At 41.0% G+C, this 26596-nt stretch overlaps 1 protein-coding gene across 3 annotated transcripts in view; it reads left to right on the forward strand.

Moving 5' to 3' along the window:
* Positions 1-26596, forward strand: part of SUMF1 (sulfatase modifying factor 1) — a 91384-nt gene that overhangs the window by 38280 nt on the left and 26508 nt on the right. For 2 of the 3 annotated variants that reach the window (XM_045808120.2, XM_087866842.1), the window contains exons 4-7: positions 7254-7336; positions 9230-9352; positions 10100-10214; positions 15382-15495. In XM_045808120.2, coding sequence (XP_045664076.1) covers positions 7254-7336; positions 9230-9352; positions 10100-10214; positions 15382-15495 — 435 coding nt within the window. The remainder of the gene's footprint in view (positions 1-7253; positions 7337-9229; positions 9353-10099; positions 10215-15381; positions 15496-26596) is intronic. The other variant, XM_045808121.2, reaches the window with a different exon arrangement.

A 26596-nucleotide genomic window follows, 5' to 3' on the forward strand; every position in this document is an offset into this window, starting at 1 on the left:
CCTTGTAAAGAATTATAATAAATACATAGTTCTGGGGTGCCGTGAGCTTTTATATATGCTCAGCCCTCTTTCCCAAGGGAAACTAGCCACAAAATCTATTAATGTTATAAACTTTAAAAATTACGTTGTGGATTTTTGAAAATGAGTTTTAGCAAGAGCTTAGAGAGACACCCTCTTAGGTACCACTTCTGGAAATGCAGCAGAAATAAAAAAATACGTGCCCTCCTTACTACCCATCACCAGCCTATCCCATTCCCCCACGTATTGCATGGTGCACTGGGTGTTATACGCAACTAATAAATCATCGAACTTTACATCAAAAAAAAATAAATAAAAATAAAAAATTTAAAAAAAGAAATAAAGTTGTTATATCAACATCAAAAAAAGAAATAAAAAATAAAAAATATAAGTGAATGTGTTTGAAGATGTTCACTGTATTATTACCTGTAATAGCAAAAAAAAAAAAAAAGCAACAAAGTTTAATATAACCTGAGTGGTTCAACGTTAGGAGATTATTTGGTAAATTATGATATATCAATATGACGAACTATTGTGTGTGGCCACTAAAAGTGTCTGTTGTGAAGTCCAGATAAAACGTAGGAAAGTATTTAGTAAATATAATGAAAACTATCAATATATGATTTGGGAAAAATATGTTAAAATGTGTATGCTTATTGATGGAACTGGAAGATGAATTTAAAAATAAAGTTTGCAGTAGGATAGTATCAGTAATGTTTAATTAAATTAATAGATATTTTTAATATTGCTTATTTTTGTTTTTTCCGTAAAATTAAGTCTCTTAGCTCTGTTAAAAGAAAAATCTTAGAAAAGCTGAAAAGTATGTTCAGTGTAGATAATTTAGAAATTAAAGATGGCACCCACAAAAGAACATTAAATATCACCCATAATCCCAACACCCAGAAATAACCATTGCGGACATTTCAGTATGTGTACTAACTAAACTTTTCTTGGGGTGTGAGTGTTTGTGTGTCTACATGAAAACATATATATTTTTTTAAAGATTTTATTTATTTGACAGAGATAGAGACAGCCAGCGAGAGAGGGACCACAAGCAGGGGGAGTGGGAGAGGAAGAAGCAGACTCATAGCAGAGGAGCCTGATGTGGGGCTCGATCCCATAACGCCGGGATCACGCCCTGAGCCGAAGGCAGACGCCTAGCCGCTGTGCCACCCAGGCGCCCCCATGAAAACATATTTTTAAGTAGACTTGTACACACATACTTGTAAGTGACTTTTCACTTTCTGTGAAGGGCAAACATTTATCCAAGCAATTACATTTTCCCATATATAATTTTTAATGACTGTTCTATTCCTTCATGTGGATGTACAAACAAGGGACTCAGTCTCCTTGCTGCGTATGCACGTGATGTAGCTAGCCTCTTGCTGAGTATTGTCAAATTGCTTTGAAGATAGGTTATATCGATTTACATGGTCACCTCTTTCCCTAAAGAAGTGAAAAATTATTTTTAAAAAAAGTCCTTTTCTCTTCTTTCTTTCACTGAAGAAAGTCCCAAATCAACTTTCCCCATACAACTGACAATGAGTAAATTAGATCACTGTTAAGGGTTCTTTGAGCCCAAAGATTCCTGGGCCATTTTTTGCACATATGTATAATGAATGACTATGCGTAGTGTATCCACTCCTCTCTTAAGGACGTGTAATGAATGTTTAGAGTGTACTGATTGATGCCATATGGAAATTCAGTGTATCCTAGCCTGAGGAATTTCACTAAGAACTGAAGCAAAAAGTATTGAAAATTTTCAGTTACGTTTTAAGTTTCATAAATATTTGTACTCTATTTGAAAAAGCATGCATTTTTCTCTCACACAAATTCTATTAAGTAGTGATAGTACCTAATTTAGGATTTAATTTAAAATAAGCTGTCAGGCTTGACTACCTATTTTAATGATGCATTTCTTTTTATTCTTTATTTAAGCCAGGTTCTTTACTTTCCACATTTGTATTGGGTGCTGAAGGAAGAGATTTTTTACTATGTGCTTTGTACTCCATCTGATTCCTTCGGCTGCTGGATTCTCCTCCAGTTTTATTTATACTTCATGAATTTGAACAGATCTGTAATTTCTCATTGTTCACTGGTGCCAGTTGAAAATTCTCCCAGGCTGTTTTTATAGGGGTAACTGTCATGTTTATACTACATTTCAAGAAACGTCCATCTTTTTAATTTGCTTGTCTAAATGCATTTAATTTTTAGGAAAACAGTTGTACGGTTGTGAACTTGACATCTTTACGCTTAAATATGCATAATTACACAGAGCCTTTCTCCTGTGCCGACTTTATTCTAGGCTGTGTGTGCATAAGAAGCATAATTTACCACCCCTGGCAAGAATAAAGATACCTTTGATAGCTTCTCCCTTCCTTTTCTTTAAACTGTTACTACAAATCTGGTTATGTCCCCAGGGAGAGGTGAGAAACGATGTCTTTGCACTGGGAAGTCCATTTCTCAAGGGGACATCAGTACTTACATGGATCCTATTTACATTGTGATTGGTCACTGGCTGTCTGGTACAGCTGTTTCAGCTTAAAACCCAAGACAGTTGCTATGGAGATGGTTGTCTAGAAATAGGTCAAGTTAAAGTCCTTTTCCCCCTGGATATAAGGGAGTGCTGTAACTCTGGAATTGTCTCAGTTGAACAGAAAATGTGTAGGTGGGCAACCACATTAAAAAAAAAATGTTCTCCTTGTAGGATGAGGCTTGTCATAGATGCCAGTCCACTCTTGTTGCTGCTGCTGCTCTCCAGGCAACACGCCGGAAGACTCTTCCTGTTAAAGCTGAGCAACTAGAGATGGCATAATTTGCAGTATGACCGTGATTTGCTGGCTCATATATGACTCTCAAAAGTTATTTTATTTCTTAAGTTCCTAAACATAGTAGGATAGCATTTATTTTCAAGACAGTAACCAGGAGTTCAAGAACAAGGTTTTAAAAACAGCGTTAACAGTGATATTTGGAAAAGGAAGGCACCTGGTGACATTGGATGGGATTTGCCGTAAACTGGGCTGGGAAACATCCTGGCTTTCCTGAGGCATGATTCCCAGGATGAATGATGTCCTACCTCTGATCGCATCAGTCCTCGTGGGGTGACCTTGGTTACCTGTTTATTCTTCCTCATGTGTCAGATGGGGAAATGGTTCCTGACTGTGTGTCTGATCATTACAGCGGGGACTTACGGGCTTCTTCACAGATGGGCATGTGGTATAGGTACTCTTACAGGTCCCAAAGCTTTGTCTGGTTTAGCGTCTGGTGAATGTGGGTTCCTCCTGCATCACCTATACCTTCCCCTGCCCCACTCTGTGGTGCTGCTTGCTTCAGGGAATGGGCTAATTGATGTGTAGATGGTTCTCACATCATGACTGTGATGGAAGATGACAACTATACACTCTTCCTGGCAATTGTTTGGAAATGACACATGTTCTAATACTTTTCCCAGCCTATCTTTCTTCTGAAAAGGGTGAACTGAGGGGTGGCTGGGGCCCATGCTGAAGAAGTATTAGGGGGCAGATTTTCACTGATTAGAATGTATATTCATTGAAAGTCCTAAGAGAATATTGCAACGTGGAATAACATAAATGAATAATAGTAATAATGATAGCTAGCACTTGTGTCATTCTGACATTGTGCCAGGTCACTGTTCTAAGCTCTTTATGTATATTTCCTTATTTAATTCTCACAGCTACCCGGGGAAGTGGATAGAAGTGTTACTATCCCATTTTATGAGGGAACAGACAGACCTGAAAGGTTAATGAAGAAGTCTAAGATCATGCAGCTTGTAAAAGGTGGTGCTGTTTTTCAGGCTCAGGTAGCCTGGTTCTAGGCTTGGATGCGCTTACCACTGTGCCTCTATGAGCTGTATATTAACATTTAAGAAAGATGGTCCTTTTTTTTTTTTTTTTCTGATTCTCATAGTACAGTGGTTATTCTGCATTTGGCAATGTCTGGAGATGCTTTTGGCTGCTGCAGTTGGGTGGGGGACGGTGCTACTGGCGTCTAGCGGGAAGAGGTCAGGGACACTACTATACATCCTACAGTGCACAAGACAGACCCCTGCAACAGGGAATTATCTGGCCTAATATGTCAGTAGTTCTGAAGTTGAGAACTCTTATTACACTAATACACACTCAACCTTAACAAGTACATTACTCCCCTAGTCTTGACCCCTGTAAGTGCAAGGACGTTCTTCCAAACTTTTTTCTTCAGAGTATATTACCATACATTCATGTGCATATATTTTACAGAAACAGAATCAAATATGTATTCTATTCTGTAGGTTATCTTCATAGTATATTATATATGTATTTCTATTTTAGAGTGTCTTTTGATAACTGTATAGTATTCATGTGGATGGATGGATGCCCAGGATGGGTTACTTTGTAATTTTTAATTAGAAATAATATTATAATACTGTAGCTATACCTTTGCATACTTACTTCAGGTCTTAATATCTTGGAGAAAAACTAGGTTGTGGCCTTCGGACAAGGACATGTTACCGTGGTGTCCCCCCACCCCCCGTCTCAAGCCGGTCTGTTTGTCCTGTCTCACTGCACACATCACTGAGATTGTTGATCACTGTATAGCTCCATAACTTCAAGTCATGTAAGCTGGGTTGCTAACATCCTAGGAAAGATTACAGAAAAGAGGAATCCTGGGAGAAATATCAAGCAGATATCTAGAATGAGAGAAAGTGTGTGTGTAGTGGGGAGGAAACTGAGCCAGAACTATGGCACTATCATGTGTAAGGTGGTACCTAGACCCACCAATTGGAGTTTTGTAGACATTTTTGAAGGAAAACGAAGTGACTAGCTCCATATTTTACTCCCAACTTGGTGCAATTAACCACATAAGATAAACATGTAAAGTAAATAATTTAAACACGATCAATATACTGTCTTAATTCATACTCTGTGGATTCCTGGGAGTTGAAGATCTCTTTTAGGAATCAGACTCAGTGGCTGGCAGATAATGAGTGCTCAGCAAATATTTGAACCTGAGTGAATTGAGGGGAAGAGGAGAGGAAAAGGGAGGCTGCTGGAGCAGCCCCACCAGGGTCTGCTTTACATCAGCCAGCTCCATGGAAACCCCCCCCCGCCCCCCCGAAGAAGGGCTGGGAAACCTTGGAACACATGGGCCATTAAAGCTTGTGTTTGGCCGTCTTCACTACAGCTGTTCGTATGCAGACCCTGTGATTCAGCATTTCCACTCCATGGTGTACGATCAACAGAAATGCATATGTATACTTGCTGAAAGTCATGAGCTCCTAAGAATGTTCATAGAAGGAAGCACTATTCATGATAGCCCCAAACTGAAACCCTCCCAAATGCCCATCAGTAGTAGAAGAAATTAATCAGTTTTTTTTTAAATTGCTATTGATGAAATGTTTCAATACTTAAAAGGGTACAAGAAAAACAGGCATTCTAGTTTCTACCACCTGTATTTAACAAAGTTTAACATTTTCCATATTTGTCTTTAGTTCTTTTATTATTTTAAGACATAGAACCTTCTGGTGGCCCATCTGATCAGTGTTGGGGTGGGTTGAGGTTGGGTGAGTGATCTGAAGATACTGAAACACAAGAGTGGGATAACCTGGGCTTTCTATGCGTATTTTCCCTTGGCATGGAATGAATTACCTGTCATTGGACCCTAAACATCCAGCAGTGTAGTCAGTGAGAAAATCCCCGGGTGAAATAGAAATAAGCCGTGCCTTTTGCCCCTCCTGGTCTCTGAAAAATAGAACACCGCGCAGTGGTGTCCTTAAGGACATTATGCCTCTTTTGTTGAAATATAAGAGAATTTGGGTTTTCCCATCAGATTGTGAGTGAAATCCCATGAATGTTTTGCTTGTACTGATGTGAAGAAAAGAACAAGAACAGAGTTTGGTGTTTTCAATGATTGCTGTAATCGACAGCAGGAACACCATCCCCCTTCTCTTCGACTCAGCCCAGCTCATCAGGATGCAAATGATTGACAGTCGCATTGTCATGGCGATAACCTCGAGTCTGCGGTAGTATATATTACAGGAGTCATTTGCAAGTTTCTGTTCTTTAGTTAGTATTAGCAACAGCGATGATGATTTTTTTATGGCTCTCCTCCTGTCTTGAAGCCATGGTTGAGACTAGTTCTCTTTACAGAGTGCTCACTGGTGCTAGGCGTACTTGTCAGCCCTTTCTGTATGTTATATTTCTTCCTTGTCATAACCCATGAGGTGGCTATTGTTACAATCTCCATCTAAACACGAGAAAACAGGCCTGGGGAGCTTCAGTAGGTTGCCAAGGGTCACACCGTGAGTGATTCGAATCTTGTTTTTACTGGCTCCAAAGCCAGGTTCTTCACCAGTCACTAAATGAGGGCCACTTGCTCTTGTTGTTTGGGTTACTAGAACTGTAAAGTAGGAGTTAAGGTCCTGGGAACATTTGAGCACTTCCCAATCCTGGCGAATTCAACCTCTTCTGTGGTCTGAGGTGGGTGAGGCAGGGGTCCTGCCCCCATTTCACAGATGAGGACTCTAAGGAGCCAGACAAGCAGTGTACTTGCTCAGGGCTACACAGCTGATGTTGGGCTGGAAATTGAATGACAGTCTTTTGAAAACACACTCCGGCTTTTTACCCTGTGCTTCAGCTTGCTATCTGACCACCTTAGTTGACCTTCAGCCCAGCACTTAATTGTAAGGTTAACTCTGTTTCCTCATCTTTTAAATAGGAGCAGAACAACCTGTCTCTCACTTGTTAGAGATTATAGAGGATTAGCTAGGACTGCATCTTTTAAAAATTCTTGGAGGGGCGCCTGCGTGGCTCAGCTGGTTGAGCTTCTCACTTCCTGATTTTGACTCAGGTCGTGATATGAGGGTCACGAGATCGAGCCCTGTGTAGGGCTCTGTGCTCATGGGGGAGTCTGCTGGAGATTCTTTCCCTCTCCCTCTGCCCCTCCTCCGCTCTAAGATAAATAAATAAATCCTTAAGAAAGTAAAAATTCTTGGAGATACACACCATTTAAATATAGACCTATTTAGTCATCGTTGGGCTTTATGATAGGAAATAGTACTCTTTTATTGAAGATTTACTCACATATAAATCTTTATTTTTGATATTCTGGTAAAAGTATTTGTTTGGTAACTGAAATGGAAGTTGAAGATCATGAGATTTTTTTTTCCCCTGCACATACTGAGTCAGTGTTTTCTAGAGTCATCATCACTAACCTCAGCTTTTCTGGGTTGCTTTGAGGTTGCAGCTGCTCCCTGGTGGTTACCTGTTAAAGGCGCTAACTGGAGACACCCAGAAGGGCCCGACTCCACTGTTCTCCACAGGTGAGGCTGGTGGCTCTTTCCCCAGTGGACATGTTTAATTGCCGCATAGATTCCTGTGTGTTGAAAAGGAACTCAGTGGCCATCTTCAACTGTAAAAGGGTGAAAATGACACACTCGAATTGGTTGATAGGAAAATAAAATAGTAGGAAAGAGTGTATGTGAAGACCCATACACTGTGCCTAATTCATAGAAGGCTCTTACAAGGTGGCATCTTCCTTCCTCATTTGGCCTGTCAAAAAGTTGCCTTTGCATATTTTTCCCCCTTTGACAGGCCTGTTACAAATCTCTTGACATTTAATCTTTGCAAGCTGTCTGTTTGCTCTCTCTCATGAGTGGGTCATTATGAGGAAGAAGACCATCTGTCTTATGGGTAAGTATTTGTGTCTGGCCAGGTGGTCACTGTGGAAGCGCCAGCCTTGGGTATAGGATTCTTGTTATCTGCAGTCCTGGACTGACATACTTTGAAGCCACCATCTGACTGAAAAACCACAGAGCTGCAAGTCGGTCAGCAAGTCTCCAGGGTGGCAAGGAAATAATTATCTCAAGCAAAAATAGAGTAGCACTTTAAGCCCCGGAGATGGAGAAAGGTTGGGTCAGGACTCAGCATCTCGACAGCCCAAGAAAACTGTTCTCCTAACCCACTTTTTCAGATGGGAGTTTTGAGCCTCTATTTTTGACAACATTCCTGGTTACTGCCCTTGTTGCCAAGCAGCTGAGCGTACATGAGGTTCAGCTTTAGGGATATAGTCCTCTGACAAAGGACAGAAACCTTGCAGAGTCTGAGCTGGCAGCTTTCGTGGTGGAAGTAGACTGTGAGACAGAAAGTCCTAGGATTCTTGGGTACCTCAGGTCGACTGGGCTTCTTAGCTCCCGAGTGACATTTTCTTGCATGAATTTAATAGAAGAGAAACCTAAGGCAGAAGGAAAACCCAGAGGGGAATGTATTTTACCCACTGACTGAGTCCATTTTCTTAGAAAAGTACATCTCTGATCATTGCTGAAAACAGTTACTGATACATACTAGGTACTCAATAAACATTTGTTGAAAGAATAAATGAAAGTCATGATGGAATTGCTGTAGGGAATTCAAAGATGTTTCAGGAATGGACTAGGAGTGTGTAGTCCACTTGAAAAAGCGAATTAACAATTTAATCAACAGCAAATTGTGTGTGAATATGTGAATGTGTGTTTCCCCTTATTCTCCAACTTTCCCCCTTACCCTCCTTGTCTTTCTCTGCCCTTAGAAAAAATACTAATTTGGAATCTGCTGGCATGAGGCAAATATAGCCAGCTAATCTGCAGTAGAAAGCACGAAGTTTAAAGCCAAGCAACCTGTGCAAAGGAGGGAGAGGGAGCAGGACCGGGCAGAGGGAGAAGCCAAGACTACAGCGCAGGCCCAAGAGGTCCCCTCTGATCCCTTAGGGGGCTTGGGGGTGACTAGGATGGAGCTGTGGTGGGCTGAAAGGGCTGGGCCTTCATGCGCTGGCTGTGGTTAGTCGTTGGTGGCTCTGAGGTGGCTCTCGGCAGTGGGGAAACCCTGAGGGAGCACTCCCAGCAGCTGGAGGAGCACTTCTTCCTTAACGGGGGATGTGGGTGGTGCATCTCCACATCTACCATAGGGAGTGAGGGTCTGTGGGGCTCCAGGCCTGCCCGCAAGTGAAGAAATGTGTTGAGTCTAGTTCCAAGAGGGATTATAAGCCATTTGAGCCTGGGATGTCAGAAACCTGCAGTGGAAGGTGGCAGATGTGGCATGGCTGGGGCTTGAGTTGGGGACCAGGACCACCTCAGTGTCCCAGATTGAACTGAGGGGGATTATGGGTGCGTGGCTGAAGCCAGTTCCTGTTTCCTGTTAGAATTCGTGCCCCTCCTCACTCTGCCTTTGCTCTTTCCCAGGCCTGATCATCCGGTCCTCCACGTCTCCTGGAATGATGCCGTTGCCTACTGCACGTGGGCGGGAAAGCGTCTGCCCACGGAAGCTGAGTGGGAATACAGCTGTCGTGGGGGCCTGCAAAACAGGTACTTGGAGGGTCTCATCTTGCCTGTGTGTTGACCTTTTTCTAAATCTGTGGTGCTTACTTTGGAGAAAGTTGATTTTAAACAAAAATAACAGCTTTTTCTTCCTAGGCTTTCTTCATCTCCATGAACTCACTTAGGGGATACTGATGCAAGGGTCACCCATTGTCTGGTGAAGTGGGCTCCCTGCAGCCCCAGAGTGTGCTCCCCACATTTAGCCCCTCTGCTCTTATGTAGTCCTCCTCAGAGCCTTTTGGCAGGCTGCCTTGCTTTTAGGATTTTCTTATTTTAGACATCTCCTGAAGCAGTGGTATTTCTCTGCTTCTAGAGCCATGAGACAGAAAATTCATGTTTGGGTCACATCTTCTAGGAAAGGCTCCTTAAAATAGCAGAGGCTTTATAAAAAAGTGTGGTGTGATGCTGGCTGATTGTGCTACCATATAAGTCCAGAATGATGCCTACTTTCCCAGCCTTCGATAAGTCCTTCTCTTAGTTACGTGATTTATTTCAGGCCTCTTGAGTACTTGGGAAACACAGAGCTTGTTGTGAACTTGATACGAGCTAGTTGTGCGGAAGTTAAAAAAAAAAAAAAGTCTTGGTTAAAAGCTTTGTTTATATATTTGAAATGTAAAACATAGTTCACTCTGAACAAGTGAGCAATGCTCTCTCTTTCTTTGCATTCCTTCTCTTGACTTTAATCCAGAAGCCTGTGCCTGTTTGACAGGCTGATGCCTGTGTCTCTTCTGACAGACTTTTCCCCTGGGGCAACAAACTACAGCCGAAAGGCCAGCATTATGCCAACATTTGGCAGGGCGAATTTCCTGTGACCAACACCGGGGAGGACGGCTTCCAAGGAACTGCCCCTGTGAGTAGTGAGACTTGGGAAGGCGGGCAGCAGCTCCCGAGAGCGTGGACAGGTGTGGAAGGCATTGCTCACTTGCTGACCAGTCTGCTGTCCTCTTCCTTCATTCATCCACTCGTGCACATGGCAGCTCTTAATAACTACATGTTCTTTTTATAACACAGTTTTCTTCCCGATTCCATCATACTTATAGAAACTTTGGAAAACAAGAGGAGTATAAAAGGGAAAATTAAAAGGACCTGGAATTTTGCCACCCAGAGATCAACCGTTAGCATTTTGGTACATTTCCTCTTTTCTGTGTTCGTGATGCTAATAACGGCTAGTCGTTGTGCTTGCAGTGTGCCAGGCCAGGTGCTAAGCATTTGTATGAATTATCTCATTTAACGTTAATTCAGCTCTGTAAGGTAGGGACCATTACTTTATCCTCATTTTCCAGGTGAGCATTCCGAGGGACAGAGCGGTTAACTAACTTGCCCAAGGTTACATAGCTGGAGAGCAGCAGAACTGGGATTTGAACCGGGTCGGTTTGTTTCTAAAGCCCGTGCTCTTAACTCCCATATATGCCAGCATATATTTTTCTGATGTATACGTAGATGTATACACACACACACACATACATTTATATATGTACATATACATATATATGGAATGTATAAATATATATGTGTATATACATATTTTTTGTAGCTACATATTTTTTACATATTTTGGGTCATGCTGAATGCAGTACCTAAAATCCTGTTTTTCCCTGCTTAATATCAGGAACATTTTATCTGTCATTAACAGTTTTTCCCAAATTCATTGTCTTTTAACCTGTCATTTGAATGAGCCCTAATTTATTTGCCTCTTATTAATAAGTCACACACTTAGGTTATACATGTTGGGGTGTTTTGGAGGTTTTTTTGCTAAACAGTATACCAAGGAGCATCTTATCTCTGATGATTTGTTTAAGATAGATTCCCAGCAATGAAATTAATGAGTCAAAGACTAGAAAACTTTCGTGGTAAAGATTTTAGATATATACTGTTTTCCAGAGTGCTTGTGGCTTGTTCCTCCAGAAGTGTATGAGAGATCCTTTCTCATTGCTCTTCTGCTGGCAAAATCATACACTAATGAAGCAATGTTAAAAACATTTCGTTTTCTCTGAACAGTGAGAAAAGAAATCTTGCGGTGGGTAAATAGCACCTTACTGGGTTTGTTGTTGCAGAGAATAATTTTCTTTCAACACTCTTTCAAACAGCTGTCATTTTTTTTTTCATATTTATATTTTTGTTTCACACAAAAATACTTCTTCCAAAATTTACTTATAAATGTAACACAGATACATTATTTGGAAGATGGCCAAATGACTCTAAAACTTCAACTGAAATGATAAAGTAGTGAGAGAGAAAGACCAAGACATTTTTGAAAAGGATGAAGCATTCTTGAGACATCCTAGGAGACACTTGACCTAGCAGAAACCTAAAAATATTTTGAGCTATAGTGGTTAAAGCATTATAGTTTCATTTTTTGGTACTTAATGTAAATAATATACTGCATAAGAATAAGTAGCCTTCCAGTCGGTATAGGGGTGCATATGTGTGAGTGTGGAACTCCATATATATATGCATTAAGCATGTGATAAAGGAACCAACACAAACCAATGGGAAATGATTCACTACCCAATGGAAGCAAAAGACTAATCATTTGATCTCAAAGTTGGTTCCTCCAGAGTTTCCTTCCCTATAGCTAGTACTTTTTCAAGCACATAGTTGTTTTCTGCAAAACAAGTGATTCCAGGTCTCGGGGACTGAAGGAGCTCTGCCCTTTCTTAGACTTTACATGGGTGAGAAGCCCAGTCAGTGCCTCATGGGCCACTTTTGGTCTACAGAACTGGCGGTGCAGGATGAACAGAGTATCAGTTAAGGTGCTCGGTGAGGATGCTCATGAGAGCCCCGGAAAGATGTTGGTAGATGCAGGCAGCAGGACTGTGGCCATTGAAGTGAACCACGCTGGTAAGGAGTGTGCAGCAACTCCCCTGCGATGGGTGCTGCAGAGTGTCAGGCCCATACCCAGCCTTCTTTGGCAGTGAACACACAAGAGAGACTAGCACGACAAGGGCCTCAGCAGCCTGGATTCCCTTCCTGGATGAGAGGCTGTCGAAGGAGGGCCCTCCAGCAAGCCTTGAATGCTAAGGCACGTGGGCTCCTGATGGACCAAATTACATAAGCTCTTGTCAGTTTTAGTAAAGAGCCATGAGAAGGCAGGATTGGACAGTTACGAATATTTTACAGTGCTTACTGCTGTAGGATTTCCTATCTTATTTAAGCACTTGAGCCTCCAAGGAAAATAGTCATTTATCCTTAAGTCCGGGCCCCTTTTCAGAAAACACAAAGTTCCCCGTGAAATAAGAACACTTTACAGATGTTTAGCATCGGAACATTTAACTGGGAGTGCAGCAGATGTCTATAGATATTGGAATATATTCAACAGAACTTACCTGAAGAAGCTGCCGTGGATGTTTCTAAGACAAAATCAGAACAGGTACCAGGGGCCCTCCAACAGCTAACTTGAGAAACATGACCTGGGAAGAAGGAAACAGCAGACCACAGAGAGGCGGCCTCCACCTGTGTTTGGAAAGAGACATAACAAGATCCGTATCTTCAAAATGGGACTCAACAAAACGGGACTAAAATTCCCAGAGAATTATCTCACGTCCACCTTCGCTGCTCTTGTGTCCACAAGCTCTGGTCATTTGAGGGAAGGAGTTTATTTTCAGTGAGGGAATGGACTGCAGTGAAACAGCCCCTCACCTGTCTTTCATGTATGTTATTACTTCTGGTCTGGACGGAGCACACTGTTCTGACCACAGCGAATCTAAAGAATTGGATTTTTATTTTGCTAAGCTGCTCTTATGCAACTATTAGTGTGTTTTGATTTTAATGCATATCAGTTCATTCACTTGAAAATAAGTGGGTTTGAAATATTTCTCATACACATTTGTTTTCTTTTGAGTTTCCTGGAAGGAAGCTTTGGTTAGTGCAATTAATTTAACAATGAGCAGTTACAAGGTTTATTCTCCTTAATAACAGATGGTGATTTTGGGCTTGGTGACCTCCAGATTTTACCTTACTTAAACATCAGATTATTTAAAGGGGGGAGAAAACCCCAAACCTTTGAGTAGATATTATTATTTCCTCATCTTCATGGTTTAACAGCACCAGCTCGGTTAAGTTGCTTGTTCAGTAGCTGCTAAGTGTGGGCACATAAACAGGATCTCAGCAGACGGACTGGAGAGCCCCCTCCGCTTGTGTGTTCTATGAGCCCGAGAAATGATTCCTTCCTCCAGAATATTTCTTTCCTCTTTTAATTGCTCTTGGGCCCCTGGCTCCTTTGCTTCTCTTCATGAAACAAATTTCTTCTTTTTCTTCCCATTCCTTCCAGCTTTTATTCCACCTTGCTCTTTCTGATCATCTCCATATTCTTTGAACAGTTCATGCCTGTGGCCTCTCTGCCTTTACTGTCTCTCTGAATTTTGAACTCTGACCTTGATTCCAATAAGACACCTCTACCTTTGTAGAGGGGGTACAGCCAGAAATCATTGCAGCCAGAAATCCTGACCCTCTTGGGAATTTCTGAGGCATATTTTCCCCACTCACTTTCCTACTCATCCCAGAGTCTTACAGAATTGGATTTTTTGTTTTGGGTATATTCTTTTTTCTCCCTCAGTAAGCTCTTTGATGTCTTACGTCATCGAACCCATCCTGCCTTCAGTTGACATGCATGGAATTACTGAATGAAGCAGTGAATAAGTACTGCTGTTTCCATAATGAGTGCTGAGTATGGAAGCAGAGTGGTAACATTTTTTAGCGTTCCAACTCATCCAGATGAAGTTCTTTTAAGGAGTAGCTTCATAACTTTGAAGTGCTCTGAATTGCCCAAGTATGCATCCATATTCATATGTCGACCTGAAACCTTCTGAAGCCAAATAAAAGTGAATTTTAGTTTATTCATTTCTTTAGTCCTACTTTATTAGTATGGGAAAAACATGAATTTACAAAAATATTTTTATTTTTATATTTTATTTTATTTTTTACAAAAAGATTTTTAAGGGTGGCTCAGTGGGTTAAGTGTCTGTGTTCAGCTCAGGTCTTGATCTCCCTCTGGTCCTGGGATCAAACCCTCCCCTTCAGGTCAAGTTCCCTGCTCAGCAGGATGTTTGCTTCTCCCTCTCCCTTTGCCCCTCCCCCTGCTTGTGTTCTCTCTCTCTCTCAAATAAATAAATACAATCTTAAAAAAAAAAGATTTCTAGGTAACTTGATATTTTTTTTAATGAAATTTTTCTTTATGTTTGAGAATTGCCATTAGAAAAATGTTGGGAAAAAATTTTAAGTTGAATATACACAATAGCATAATTGTCTGTACTTACTGTTGCTCATTTAAAGTTTTTTTTCTCATCCCTCTCCCCTCCCTCCTTCTTAAAAAAGCTTTATACTTTGGCTGTGTGTCTGTGACAGTATTATGTGGCAGACTGTCTGACCTGCCTTTGAAATGTGATATAATTGCTTGCTGACGAACCCCTACAGTTGGCCTCATACTTCCAGATTCCGGAGACTGACTGCAAACCTTCTCTTACAAATATGCTTGATAATGAATTCACATTTTCTTTAGAAAAACAAGTCCCCTCAGTGTTTTGATGATAATGTCTGAGGCTTAAAGATAAGATAGTGAGTTGTAGGGGGCTGGTGGAGAGGACCGAAGTGGCTTGGCGGCTTTCAGTGCTAAAAGACACTGTGGGGCCACATACCTTAGCTCTGATGACAAGACTTATACTGGGTCTAATATGATGTTTCTGTAATGCTTTTGAGGGTTGAAATATCATCCTGTCCCCTCCTCCCATCAGATACAGATTCAACTTATTATTATTAGTCTCTCTATTAGGAATAGTTTTATTGGCTCTCCTACCATGTGATACAAACTCTCCTTAAGTTTCTAAACTCCCCTTGAGAACTCAAAGCCGAAAAATGTCTCTTTCTTTGTTTTTACATTGGCCAAATTGCGTTTTGAGCGTTGGGATGAAAATTAATATTCATACTTTGAAGTTATAGCTCTTTTAGTGCATTTCTGTAGCAAAGATCTTTTCTAAACAAGATAAGTAGTTTGACAGCATTTTCCCTTTTCTTAATTTTAGGTTGATGCCTTTCCTCCCAATGGTTATGGCTTATACAATATAGTAGGGAACGTGTGGGAATGGACTTCAGACTGGTGGACCGTTCACCATTCTGTTGAAAAAACGCTTAATCCAGTGAGTATCTTTCTCAGACTGCATATCGTGAGAAGGTTGCATCCATCCCCTAGGCAGGCAAGAATTTTTTGTGTTTCTGGGGAGTATTTGTGTGCCCTTGAAATTCATCTTGGAATTTCCCCCAAAGGGATATTAAGCACATGTCTCTTATTTCAAGCTTAAAGCATTGTGCAGAAATGTCTGTGAACATTTTATATGCTGCTGGGTTGAGATGGTGATAATTATTTGAGGGATTCTGCCTATAACTTTAGAAATTATATTCAGTCTCATAAAAATTTGATCAGAGTGAGATATCTAAATAACTATGTGAAAATTCATTAATGTTTTTAGTAATAATCAGTGAGATCTGCTAGATGGTATTGATCATGCAGCTAATTGCCTGAGTTTTGATTGGCTAAAATTTTGATTCAGGGGCATCATTTAGAGAAAATGAGCAAGGGTATTTTCTGGTGAATGTTGAGTCAGGAAGTTGAGTCACTTAGTGATTATTTCCCGAACTCTGCAGTATGTCAGTTCAACGCATCATATGCCTTGGCAATTAAGACAACCATGTTTATCTAAGTTTTACTTACTCTGGTATCAGAATGTTGGATACAACTGGTATTCTCCTCTGCCCCTAAAACCAAGCTCTGCCAGGAGAATATACAAAAATTAAGACACTACATGGGCATGTAGGTGGGAAGTACTTCCTTTAAAAAGAACGTGTCTGAATATTTTTTGTTCGGTGAACAGATTGGGGGGAAAGAACCATTTAAAAACCCTATCTCTAACAAACTAGACATTCATAAGTCAGACCCAAGAATATATATTTATACCCAAACTAGCTAGACTGGGAACTTAATATGCTCAGTTTTCATCTTTAATCTTTGGGAAAGGCACAAAGACTCATGGTAAAGAAAATTAATTCTTCGATCTCTTCTCAGTGGAGGGTTAAGCAGCTCGAGTAATTGAAGAAATTGTCAGACTCTGTGCCTCAGGCCATTTTTCAGAATATGAGGATAAATTTGTTTGATATGCTTGATTTTTCTTCACAGAAGAACACGTGGGCTGCTCATGAATAATCTGGAGACATAAACCTACTTTCTTGGGTGCAGATGAAAAAGCTGAGTTCTTCAGAAACTGCCATTCCCCCCTCATTTCCCTTGTACTTTCTGGCAGGGCTGGTAGAAGTAGAGGTCAGAGACAACTCTTCTCTCCAAAACGAGAATAAGGTTGTGAAGTTCTCTGTAGGTTTGTGATTGGGAAACGCCATCCTCTACTGGCAAGATGTGACTTGGCATTTGCTGTCAGAATCAGAAATAGAATTTTCTTTTCCCCCCTCAGATAAAAGCATCTGCATGTTTGGAAGGGGGTGCACAAGGCTTCAGAATTCTGGCAAGTTGTGAATGTATCTATCTGACCATCTGTTGTCAAGCTGAGTGCTTATTAGCTTTCCGTCTTAGAACCGCTTGTGTTTCTTCTAAGGATTTGCAGAAAAATTCACATTTTTCTTGTCTTCCCCAGTCCCAGGCTCTATCTTAGATGTTGTCCATGCTTTATAAATTGTTCTCATTTTAGATTTCTCTGTGTCACACTGGCCTCGTTTCCTTCCTGATTTGACTGGGATTAGATTCATCTGTTTGGAGAACTAAATCCCAGCTTCCTAGAAAACTCAGACTCCATCATTCAGATCTTTACAACTACCTTCATTTCCGGTACTGCTGCATCTCAGCATCTCCCATCCACATGACGACGCCAGCCTCCCAGCTGGGCCCTCCTTCCCTCTCTCTGCACTGGGCAGCCACAATGACTTCTACAGAGAACAGGTCTAATGCGGCCTTTCCTCCGTTTAAAACCCTTCAGTGGCTTCTTGGTGTCTAAAGAAGAAAGTACAGACTCTTGAATACAATTTCTGAAGGCTAACATGTAATCCTTGCTGATCTCTTTTTAGCCATACCTTCTCCTTCTTTAAATGTTGAATTATAAAATTTAACAAAAATTCAGAAAAGTACAGGAAGTAGTATAATAGATGCCTATCATTTACATTTAACATATATTAACATTTAACATATATTAACATTTAACATATATTAACTGTACTTACCTGTTTCTATTAACCAGAGAAAAAGAACAGAAACTATTCTCCAAGTTCGCACTGGGTATTGTTAATATTTTTAATTTAAGCTATTCTAGTTGATGGATAGCGCTGTCTCACTGCGGTTTTTAGTCATTGTATGTTAAAGTCTGCATCTGATAACTCTGGTATCTGGCTGCCCCGTTGACTTTCTTCTGATGTCGTTCTTGGTTTTGGAGTCACATCTTGTTTCCTCACATGCCTGGCTGTATTTGAATGAGTACCACACAGTGGATGTGAAAGATTGTAGATGTAATCAGGGGTCTGGATAGTGTGATCTTTCTCTAGAGAGGATTCACCTTTGCCTCTGGAAGCTTCTATTTCAGATGAGCTCACTCCAGTCAGGAACGGAGATGTTTTGAAGCTGAGCTTCAGTCCCTGTGAGGGCTAGTCTGGCCATATAGCAGGGTGCCAACCAAAGGACAGGGGTTTTACTATGACTCTTCTTCCCTGAAGGGCCTGAAATCCAGTTTTTTGTTTCCTTAGGCCATGCGTCTATTGAAAGTTCTGCTCAGCTTCTCAGCCTTAGAGTTGCTGCCGTTGTGAATCAACAGAACCCCTAGGTGAAACTAAGTGAGGCTGGGAAAGGCTCACCTCTGGGCTTCCCTTTGCTCTGGAATTTGGGCCCTGCACTTCCTCACAGCTACAGTAGTTCTCATCTGGTTTAGTTAAAACCTCTGTTTCTCACCGAGGTCTTAATTTACTTGCCCTCTTTCCCTAAGGGCCTGTGTATCTCCAGTGCCGGGCAAAGAATGTGGTGCATAATAGTTGGTCCTATATAACAAAGCCAGTTCCAGAGAACTAGAATTGAGGGAGTTTGACCACTTTTCGTATTTCAGGTGTTTCAAAAGCAAATGCTCGTTGGAAATAGACATGTTCAGGGAGTGTTTTGAACCAAAATATCCATGTGATTAGTAAACATTTCGACTCAGGAACTGACGTCTTCAGTGTCATGCATATATGTTAGCTCCAAGACGAACTCGTAATGGCAAATCATTTTAAAGCTTCTTTGGGGAGATTAAGAAAAATCAGGGCTCTGTATGCAAAGGCTAGTCAGGGAATATCTTTTTCTTATCCAGGACTTCCAGGGAGCAAAAGTTAATCATTGGTGCTTATTTTATTGGGCAGTCATTTATGGCAAAAGCAAGTGGTAGAAATGTCTTGTGTGCTTTGTACACACAGTCCTGCGAGAGGCTGAGGTATTTGACCCTATGAAGTGACAGTTGGTTTGGTCTTAGCTGAAAGTCATTATTTTTTTTTTTCCTTTTCTGTTACCTCACCCCAAGTCCCCTATTAATCTGTGGCAGTACACAGTGCTTTCAGTAAAAGAATGTGTAGAGCTTCCGTAGTGCCCTAACTTCCAACACCTGCAGACTCGCTCTCACTACCCACGTACCATGCTGACTTGCTTACTGAAAATGGGAAGGGATGGCGTGATCTTTCCCACTCTTAACTTTGAGGTATATGGTTTCTTTTGGACAGCTTTTTTTTTTTTCTGAGGGAAGGAACTCTGGTCTTGGAATTAGTTAAAGTAACTTGGATTATAGCTCTGCCACTTAATAGTGAAGACATCTCTCTACACTTAGAATACCTTAACTTTCCTTATCTGCAAATTGGTAATGATTATATTTGTAAAATTAAATTTGATAATGTTGCATGTGAAAATATTTTATACCTTTAAAGTATTGTTGTTTACTGTTTTTGTATAAGTTCTGTTTTGGCTACCTAAGTGGGCTATTATATGGTCCTGTGAAGCAGAATTGTTGAGGAATGTTGGCTTTGGGAAGCAGAATGGAAGAAAGTGATATTTATAATATAATAATGAGTACTTGATATTCCCCCTATCCTTACCTTTTGTTGGCATATCACATAGTCATCGTTACAATGAAAAACTTGCTAGTGCTTCATGGTTCATTCAAGGCCAGTGGGAATAAAGTTTTCCAAAAAGTATTCCTTCTTTGAATGAATCCTGGCTGCTTGCCACATTCTGTTAGCTGGAGATTGAGTTTTGTTTTGTTTTTGTCAGTGTGGAATTTGGTTGTTCAATTAGATCGTATAGCCCTAGACAGTTTTGGAAATGTGTCCTGTTTTGCAAGGCTGCTTTGTCATGGTATAGAATTGCCCAGGGAGGCTGTAAGTCCTCCTTGTCTGCAGAGTTTGTACTCTGCTGGTTTTGAATGACACTCTGAGCCCTTGCCCATCACACTTGGCACACGCCTTCCCTCTGACCTGAGATCCACACATCCGGCGTGCTGGCAGGTGCCAAACTCGTCAGTGCCGCTCAAATACTCCATTTCCGTTGGATGACGGCCCTTGGGACTTAGACTTACATTACTTTTGTCCATCCTCTAGACTCCACACTTGATTGCTCCTTTTCCCAGTAACTCCTTCTCTGGGCTCCTGCCACTGCGTGAATGCATGAATTTTGTGTAGCAAAAATGTTGGACTCCTGCTTAGCCTGTCTCCTAGTCCTGCTCTGCCAATGGCATGTGACTGTCCTTGGGTCAGCCTGGCAAAAAACCCAGTCGATAGCACATCCTCGTTCTTAGTTGAGCCTGCCACACCCAGTGACTGCCCCACACAGCAGCCTAATCAGGGCAGCAAGCAGGCATCGAGTACCCAGGTTGTGCTAGGAGGACCTGCCTAAGGATTTTACCTGCTCTAAGGACTTCATTCACATATTCTTAATGAGGATGTTTCAGGGGCATGAGTAAATCAATCTGAAGGAGAAGGAACCTAGTGTTAAAAATGAAAAAAGCACTGAAGTGTTAATGAAGTTGAGTTAAGCTTGACGATAAATTAATATGGTTTACCTTGTGTTTTAGTATGTGCCAAGAGGAAAGCATGGTGATCAAAATATCACCGTCTTGGGACTATGTTTAGGAAAAGAATTTTATTTTTTTCTCCCAAGTGGAAGATGGAAATCATTCTGGAGGAAAAGCTCGTGTTTATCCACTGCCACTTTTCTTTGTGGTTCTGGAACAAGGTTGATCATCCAATGACAGCAAAGAAAATGCTGGGAAATAGGAGTAAGTTTGAATATATATGGCTGAGATATTTAGATGTTGTAACTACATTTTCAAACATATTATCTAAACACTTTCTTTTTGCTTGAAAAGAGTAAATGCTAATTCTAGTTGCTCTTTGGAAGATCGTAAAAACACTGTTTCTACTTTACAGTAAAATTACCTTTACAGTCTCATGTTACTTTTGACTCTTCCTGAGCAAATAGAGCAGGACACTCAAATGTATCATGGCCTCCTCTCTCAGTTTGGAGGGTCAGGGGATCTTGAAGGTGGGAAGTGAACACCTCCAGCCTCTACCCCTGCAGGAATCCCTTCTTTGATACCCCTGGCCTCTGTGGTCCTGTAGCCTCTCTAGCACCTGGGGCAACTTATCCCATTATCAGATGTTCTCACTGTTGGGAGGTTCCTCTGGCCAACCAAAGTATTCTCTCCTGCAGCTTCATCTCATCTTGCACTTGGTGAGAACACAGAACACATTTTCTCTCTGTCTTATACATGAAAGCTTTCCAGATACCTGAAGATAGTCACAGCCTGTGCCCCTTCATCTTTCTCTTTCTAGATAAGCATCCCCAACCTTCAGGTGCACCTTGAATAACTTGGTTTCCAATTCAAGGCAACCCAGATTACATTCTTCTGAATAACATGAGTGGGGGTGGGGGAAGGTCCCTTTTTCTAGATGGGCACCCAGAACCATTCTCAGCCTTCTAGATGTTCCCTGATCCATGCTAATATTAAGGGGGCAGTCCTTTTTCATTCTCTCTCATCAAGTCTCACAGATTGTGTCAGCAGTTAAGAGGTGAGCCAGTGGAATCCGATAGAACTGGTTTTGAATTTTGTTGCTATAATTCTGGCTTACCAATTGTATGTCACCGGGCAAGTCACATAACTACTCTGGGACTCAGTTTGCTTCTTTCTTAAGAGAGGGTGATGAGCCTTACTTCAGAGAATTGTGAGGGATGGACAGAATGTTTGTATCGCCCAACACGATATTTGCAAATAGCAAGCATATAATATTTGGCAGCTTTGGTTTTAATCATTATCAGTCGTCTAGCACTATTATCGAGAGCCCTCCTACTCTTATGAGCAGTGAGGCAGCAGTGGGAAGAGCGCATCTTACTGTTGGCCCCTAGAAAGCTTGTAGCCAAATAAAACTTCCTCCTTTCCCCCATATATATTGATTTTAGGCTATGTCTCCCCAGATATTGTTGCCATACAGATGTTTTTTCATGTAACTTTCTTTAAAGTAGTTTGAAGGAAAACTTTTTTGAATTTTCTCTAGTTTATAGCTGTGTTTTGAAACTTAATGCAAAATCTGTCTCTTCTCTCCATGAAGTTCAGTTTTTTATGGGTTTCAACCTTGAGAAACAGCCTATAGAAATCACTGTGACTGTCAGCACTGTCACTTATGATAGTAGCTTTCCCTTCCAGCTTCTTATAAATGACAGAGTTGGCTGTAGTTTTATCATTGATACACTGTGAACAGGGGCTCAGCCCTCATTTACTGAGCACTTCTGTGTTCCAGGGCTGTTTTCGGGATGCAAAGATGCATGAGACAGGCCTGGTTGTTAAGAAGTCTAGAGGTTGGGTAGTGGCCAGATTAATCAAGAGGCACTATGGTAAGAATTGTTGCTGATGTGGTAGAAGTGAGAGCCTCTGTTCTCTGCTGGTTGGAGCTGTGGGGGCTTCTTTGAGGAGGTGCCCTGGGAAAGGATGGCAGTAGTAGATGAGGTCACTATGCTAGGTCCTTGACATCAGAACATAGGAAAGACAGGGTGCAGCCCTTTGAGGAATTCATGGTATGCAGAGAAGGAGTTTTGTCTCTTCTTTCTCCTTTGCTTTCATTTTCTTGAAATAAGTACCCCACCACTGGGACCCTGCGCCACAGCTGCCCTGTGCTTGCCCTTCAGTCCTGAAGCGTCATGCCCTTTCCATGCTCAGAGTAAAGGTAAAAATAGTGAAGTGTGTGTGTGTGTGTGTGTGTGTGTGTGTGTGTGTGTGTGTATGCATGCCTGTATCCATGTGTGCTTGTTTTTTTAGTTTTGCTAAAGTGTATTTTTCCCATTCTTATGGGAGCATTAGAGCTGGTTAAGGAATTTCTCTTACCTAACCAGCTAGGGGTTTTGGAGAATGACTTGTAAATTGTCTTTGTTAGCTTGGTATGTTCAGTAAAAGGGCTTTGATGAGCTATCTTTTTCACAGTGTATGGCACTCCTGGGAAGGGAAAGCCATGTGCTGTAAGACTGGGATGACAGAAGGTCAGCCTAATGGATTGGGCTTATAACAGAAGTGTTAAATGAAAGAGTGAAGAGTTTGTTACTGTGATTATTTGCCATCGTCAGTCAGGGTCTTCCTGCTGCACAAAGTTGCAGGACCATTGTTACCTGATGAAAGCAGAGGTCAATAGCCTGGGTTTCCATCTGAGATTGAACTTGAAAATGTTGTGGGGCCTTAGGTGAGTCATCTTGCCCTTGTCCGCCCTATTGCTTCATCTACACGTTTGCTAGGGATGTAGCAAGCGATTCCTAGGGCACAATAAATTTGGGCCACCACCCCAGTGTCTGGCACCGGCTTGGAGAGTAGACAATGACGGGTGAAGCAGCCAGCAGTAACATGGTTAAGAGGACTGGTTTAAAAATGATCCAGACCTAGGTCCACATCCTAGTTCTGCCACTTGATGGCATGGTGGCCTCATGGGAAGAGGATGACATCCTTTGATTCTGTTTCCTCATCTATAAAATGGGAGTAACAATCACAGTTAAGGACCCTGGGTTGTTCTGAGGATTAAAAAGAGATTAGAGCAGTTAGCACTGTGCCTGCCACATCGTCATTACTCTAGAGCCACTTATTATTTTCCTCTCAGTTGGAACATTTCCTTTGTCAAAATCCTTTCCCCTTCAGCACGTCTTCCTGTTTTTCATTGGACCAGATTAAGTTCTTTTTCTTTCATTTATTTAATAAACATTTAATGAACATGTGCTATGTGCGGGAGTAAACATTATAGTCCTTGACTACAGAGAGTTTGCATTTCAAAATCCCTAATTATGGTCCCTTACTTCTATGTTAATAGCAAGTTTTTGCCCCATTGACCTTTGGGAAGTCAGACCCAAAGCCCAGGTTTTTGGCTTCCTCTCAAAGGTTGTTTATTCTTTCCATGTGCCTCTGTGCACTTACGTGTCCTTATTAGTGTAAGGCTACTTACCTGGAAAGGGCTACGAAGAAAGGAGCGTGGTAGGGCTTGCAGATGCTCCCTTATTTATTTGGGTCCAAAGCTGAAAAATCAGGTCTGAGCAGCTTTTCTGGCCAGAGAAGGGGTACTCACGAAATTCTAGGTGGAAGTAGGCCTACATAATGGATCATTTGCAGAGGTTTTAATCTCCTGTCTCATTGTCCTCTGAGGTATGAATTGACAGCCAGAAGGTTAGAAGCTGCCTCCAGGACCAGACCTTCTCAACCACACATGGCGTCCTGTCTTCCACTCCATGGGCTTCTCGTCCCACTTTGTGCATATTTAGGATGGTTTTCTTCTTGGTTTTACAATGACTCTCCCAATACTCTCCTCACTTAGCCCCTAACTTATGCAACATTTTCAGTCAAGATCTCTCTCTCATCACGCTTGGCAGTCAACAAAAGCTAATTTAACATATGTGTATTTCCCAACACACAGAATAATTCTCATCTTTATAGCTTTTGACACACAACAGTCCATATTCATAAACTATTTTCCCATGGCACTTCTCAATCAGAGGTGGAATCATTACCCACTTGTTTGGAAAGAAAAAAAAAGTAGGGTCTCTGTCAACTTGAAGACAGTTGCCCAAGCCCTTCACCATATTAGCTTTCTAGATTATTAGTGTAAAGTGTGTTTTGGGTTCCAAAAGAAGAGATAAGCCTCAGACCTGATCACCCTGATTTTACCCCAGGCTGCCTAGTGCTTTTGTGAGGAATCAAGTCAAAGTGCTTATTCTTTACATCTATAGGTTCCCCCCCCCCGAAGACTTCAAAGTGCTTTCTCTCTCTCAGTGTCTCTCTCTCTGTTTCTCATATCCTCAAAATATTCCTGCTTGTGCAAAAGGAGGCATGTGGTCTTAGACTCATTTCTTATGATAAGTCATAGAGTAGAGAAAGGTGTTGACTTTGCCCCAGATTTTGAATTTGATTTTCAGGGTCAGGATTAAATCCCAGGTCTCCTGATCTTGAGACTTGTACAGTGTTTACTGGACTCCAGATGTTATTTGAAAAGCAAAACATGAAAGGCTACTTACTTCCTTGTAGTATTTTATCGCAAACTGCCTACATTAAGTCAGGAATTTCAGGAAGTGTTATAAATATGGAAGATAATTTAGGAGATGTGAATTGCTGTGTCATGCAGTGGCTTCTTCCAAAAGCAAGGGAGAGGCAGGGAATTATGCCTCTCGTTCCTTCCATCTTGAGATTTTAAATCAACTTTCTGTCCTTACTTTCCTAATCTGTTATTTCCACTAAATTATTTTTAAAAATTATTGATTCAGCAAATCAGCTTTTGTACCCAACATTTGACTTGTTAATTAATTGTAAAAGTAATATAGTGTCATTTCCCATTTCTATAGCCTTACCTTTCATGACTCCCTATGCCATCGTGTGACTCATTTGTTCTTTCCCTAAGGATCTGGAAATAAAACCGTGTTATTGAGAAGAGAAAAATAGAACAGTTAAGTCATCTTTTTTGCCAGGTTATTCTGGGAATTTTTTTTCATGAAGACACATTTATAATGTAGTCATATACATATCCACATGTGTGATTTCTATATAAGTTTATACTTTTATTCATTCAGGAAAATTTATTGGCAGCCCACTCAATGCCAGACTCACATGTTGGGTTCTGGGAATCCAACAGACATAATTCCCTTGCCCTCATGGAGCTTGCAGATGTTAAGGAATCAAGCAAAGTCACCTAGTTACGTATACCTGCGTATGTACTTAATTGTATATACAGAAGAAGTATAACATGATGGTTGAAAGCTTGCATTTCTGGAGTTGAACCTGGTTTCCTAGCTCAGCCCACCACATTAAGTCACTTAAACTCTCACTCAGCTTCCTCATTGGTTAAGGAAATGGTAGCACCCCTTGTGGAGTTACTGAGAAGTTTTAGTAAGATAATGCAAAGAAAAATTTTAGTGTAGTGGCTGTTATGTAGTAAGCATTTGATAAATCTAATTATGACCACAGTGTTTCATGTGTAATGACAATTTAAATACAGTAAGTTAGCAAGCTGTGAACTGATACCTTACCCTGAAATCAAATCCATGGAAGACATTTGTTCTGGACCTTTTTAGGAATGTGATAAGGAGATAAGCCATCTGGTAGTGTGCGGTTATAAATAACGCTTCTTTCTGTGGACAGTCTCTAGTTCATATCTACTAAAGGAAGTACACACTGCTTCTAATGAAGCAACAGAACTTATGGAATTGGGCCCTTACCACTTGTCTATTTTCTAAATGTTGAAAATAAAATCATGGACGTCTTCAAGTATTCTTTGAAAATAATGTTTATAAATACCATTTGGCACAAGCTAATTGCTTATACTGGCTTCATAACTGCTAATGAGTTGTCACTGAAGAACACAGAAAGTTGTGAGAGTAAGAGAATGTGATAAATGAAATCCTTAGGAAGGCTACACTTTATTTTTCTCACTTCAAGCAATGCTTAGAGCCATATCTGACTTTGTAAGTACGGCTGAATAGTTTTATACCATTATTATGAGAGATGAAAGTGGTTGAGTGTGGAGCAGACCTTTCAGCAAATATAGTCTGTACCCTGTCATTTTGTTGGTTTGGTTAGTTGGCCCAGAAGTTACTTCCTTGAGGATGATACTACTATGTACCCTGCATTGTTTAGGATGAAGTGTACTTTAGAACTAATCCACTGGATAGACCATGAATGTTCTATTCCATATAGCAGATGATGAGAAAGTTAGTTCTTTGTT

Source organism: Ursus americanus, chromosome 14 (assembly GCF_024610735.1).
Source record: "Ursus americanus isolate L20-20 chromosome 14, mUrsAme1.1.p, whole genome shotgun sequence".
Classification (NCBI taxonomy): domain Eukaryota; kingdom Metazoa; phylum Chordata; class Mammalia; order Carnivora; family Ursidae; genus Ursus; species Ursus americanus.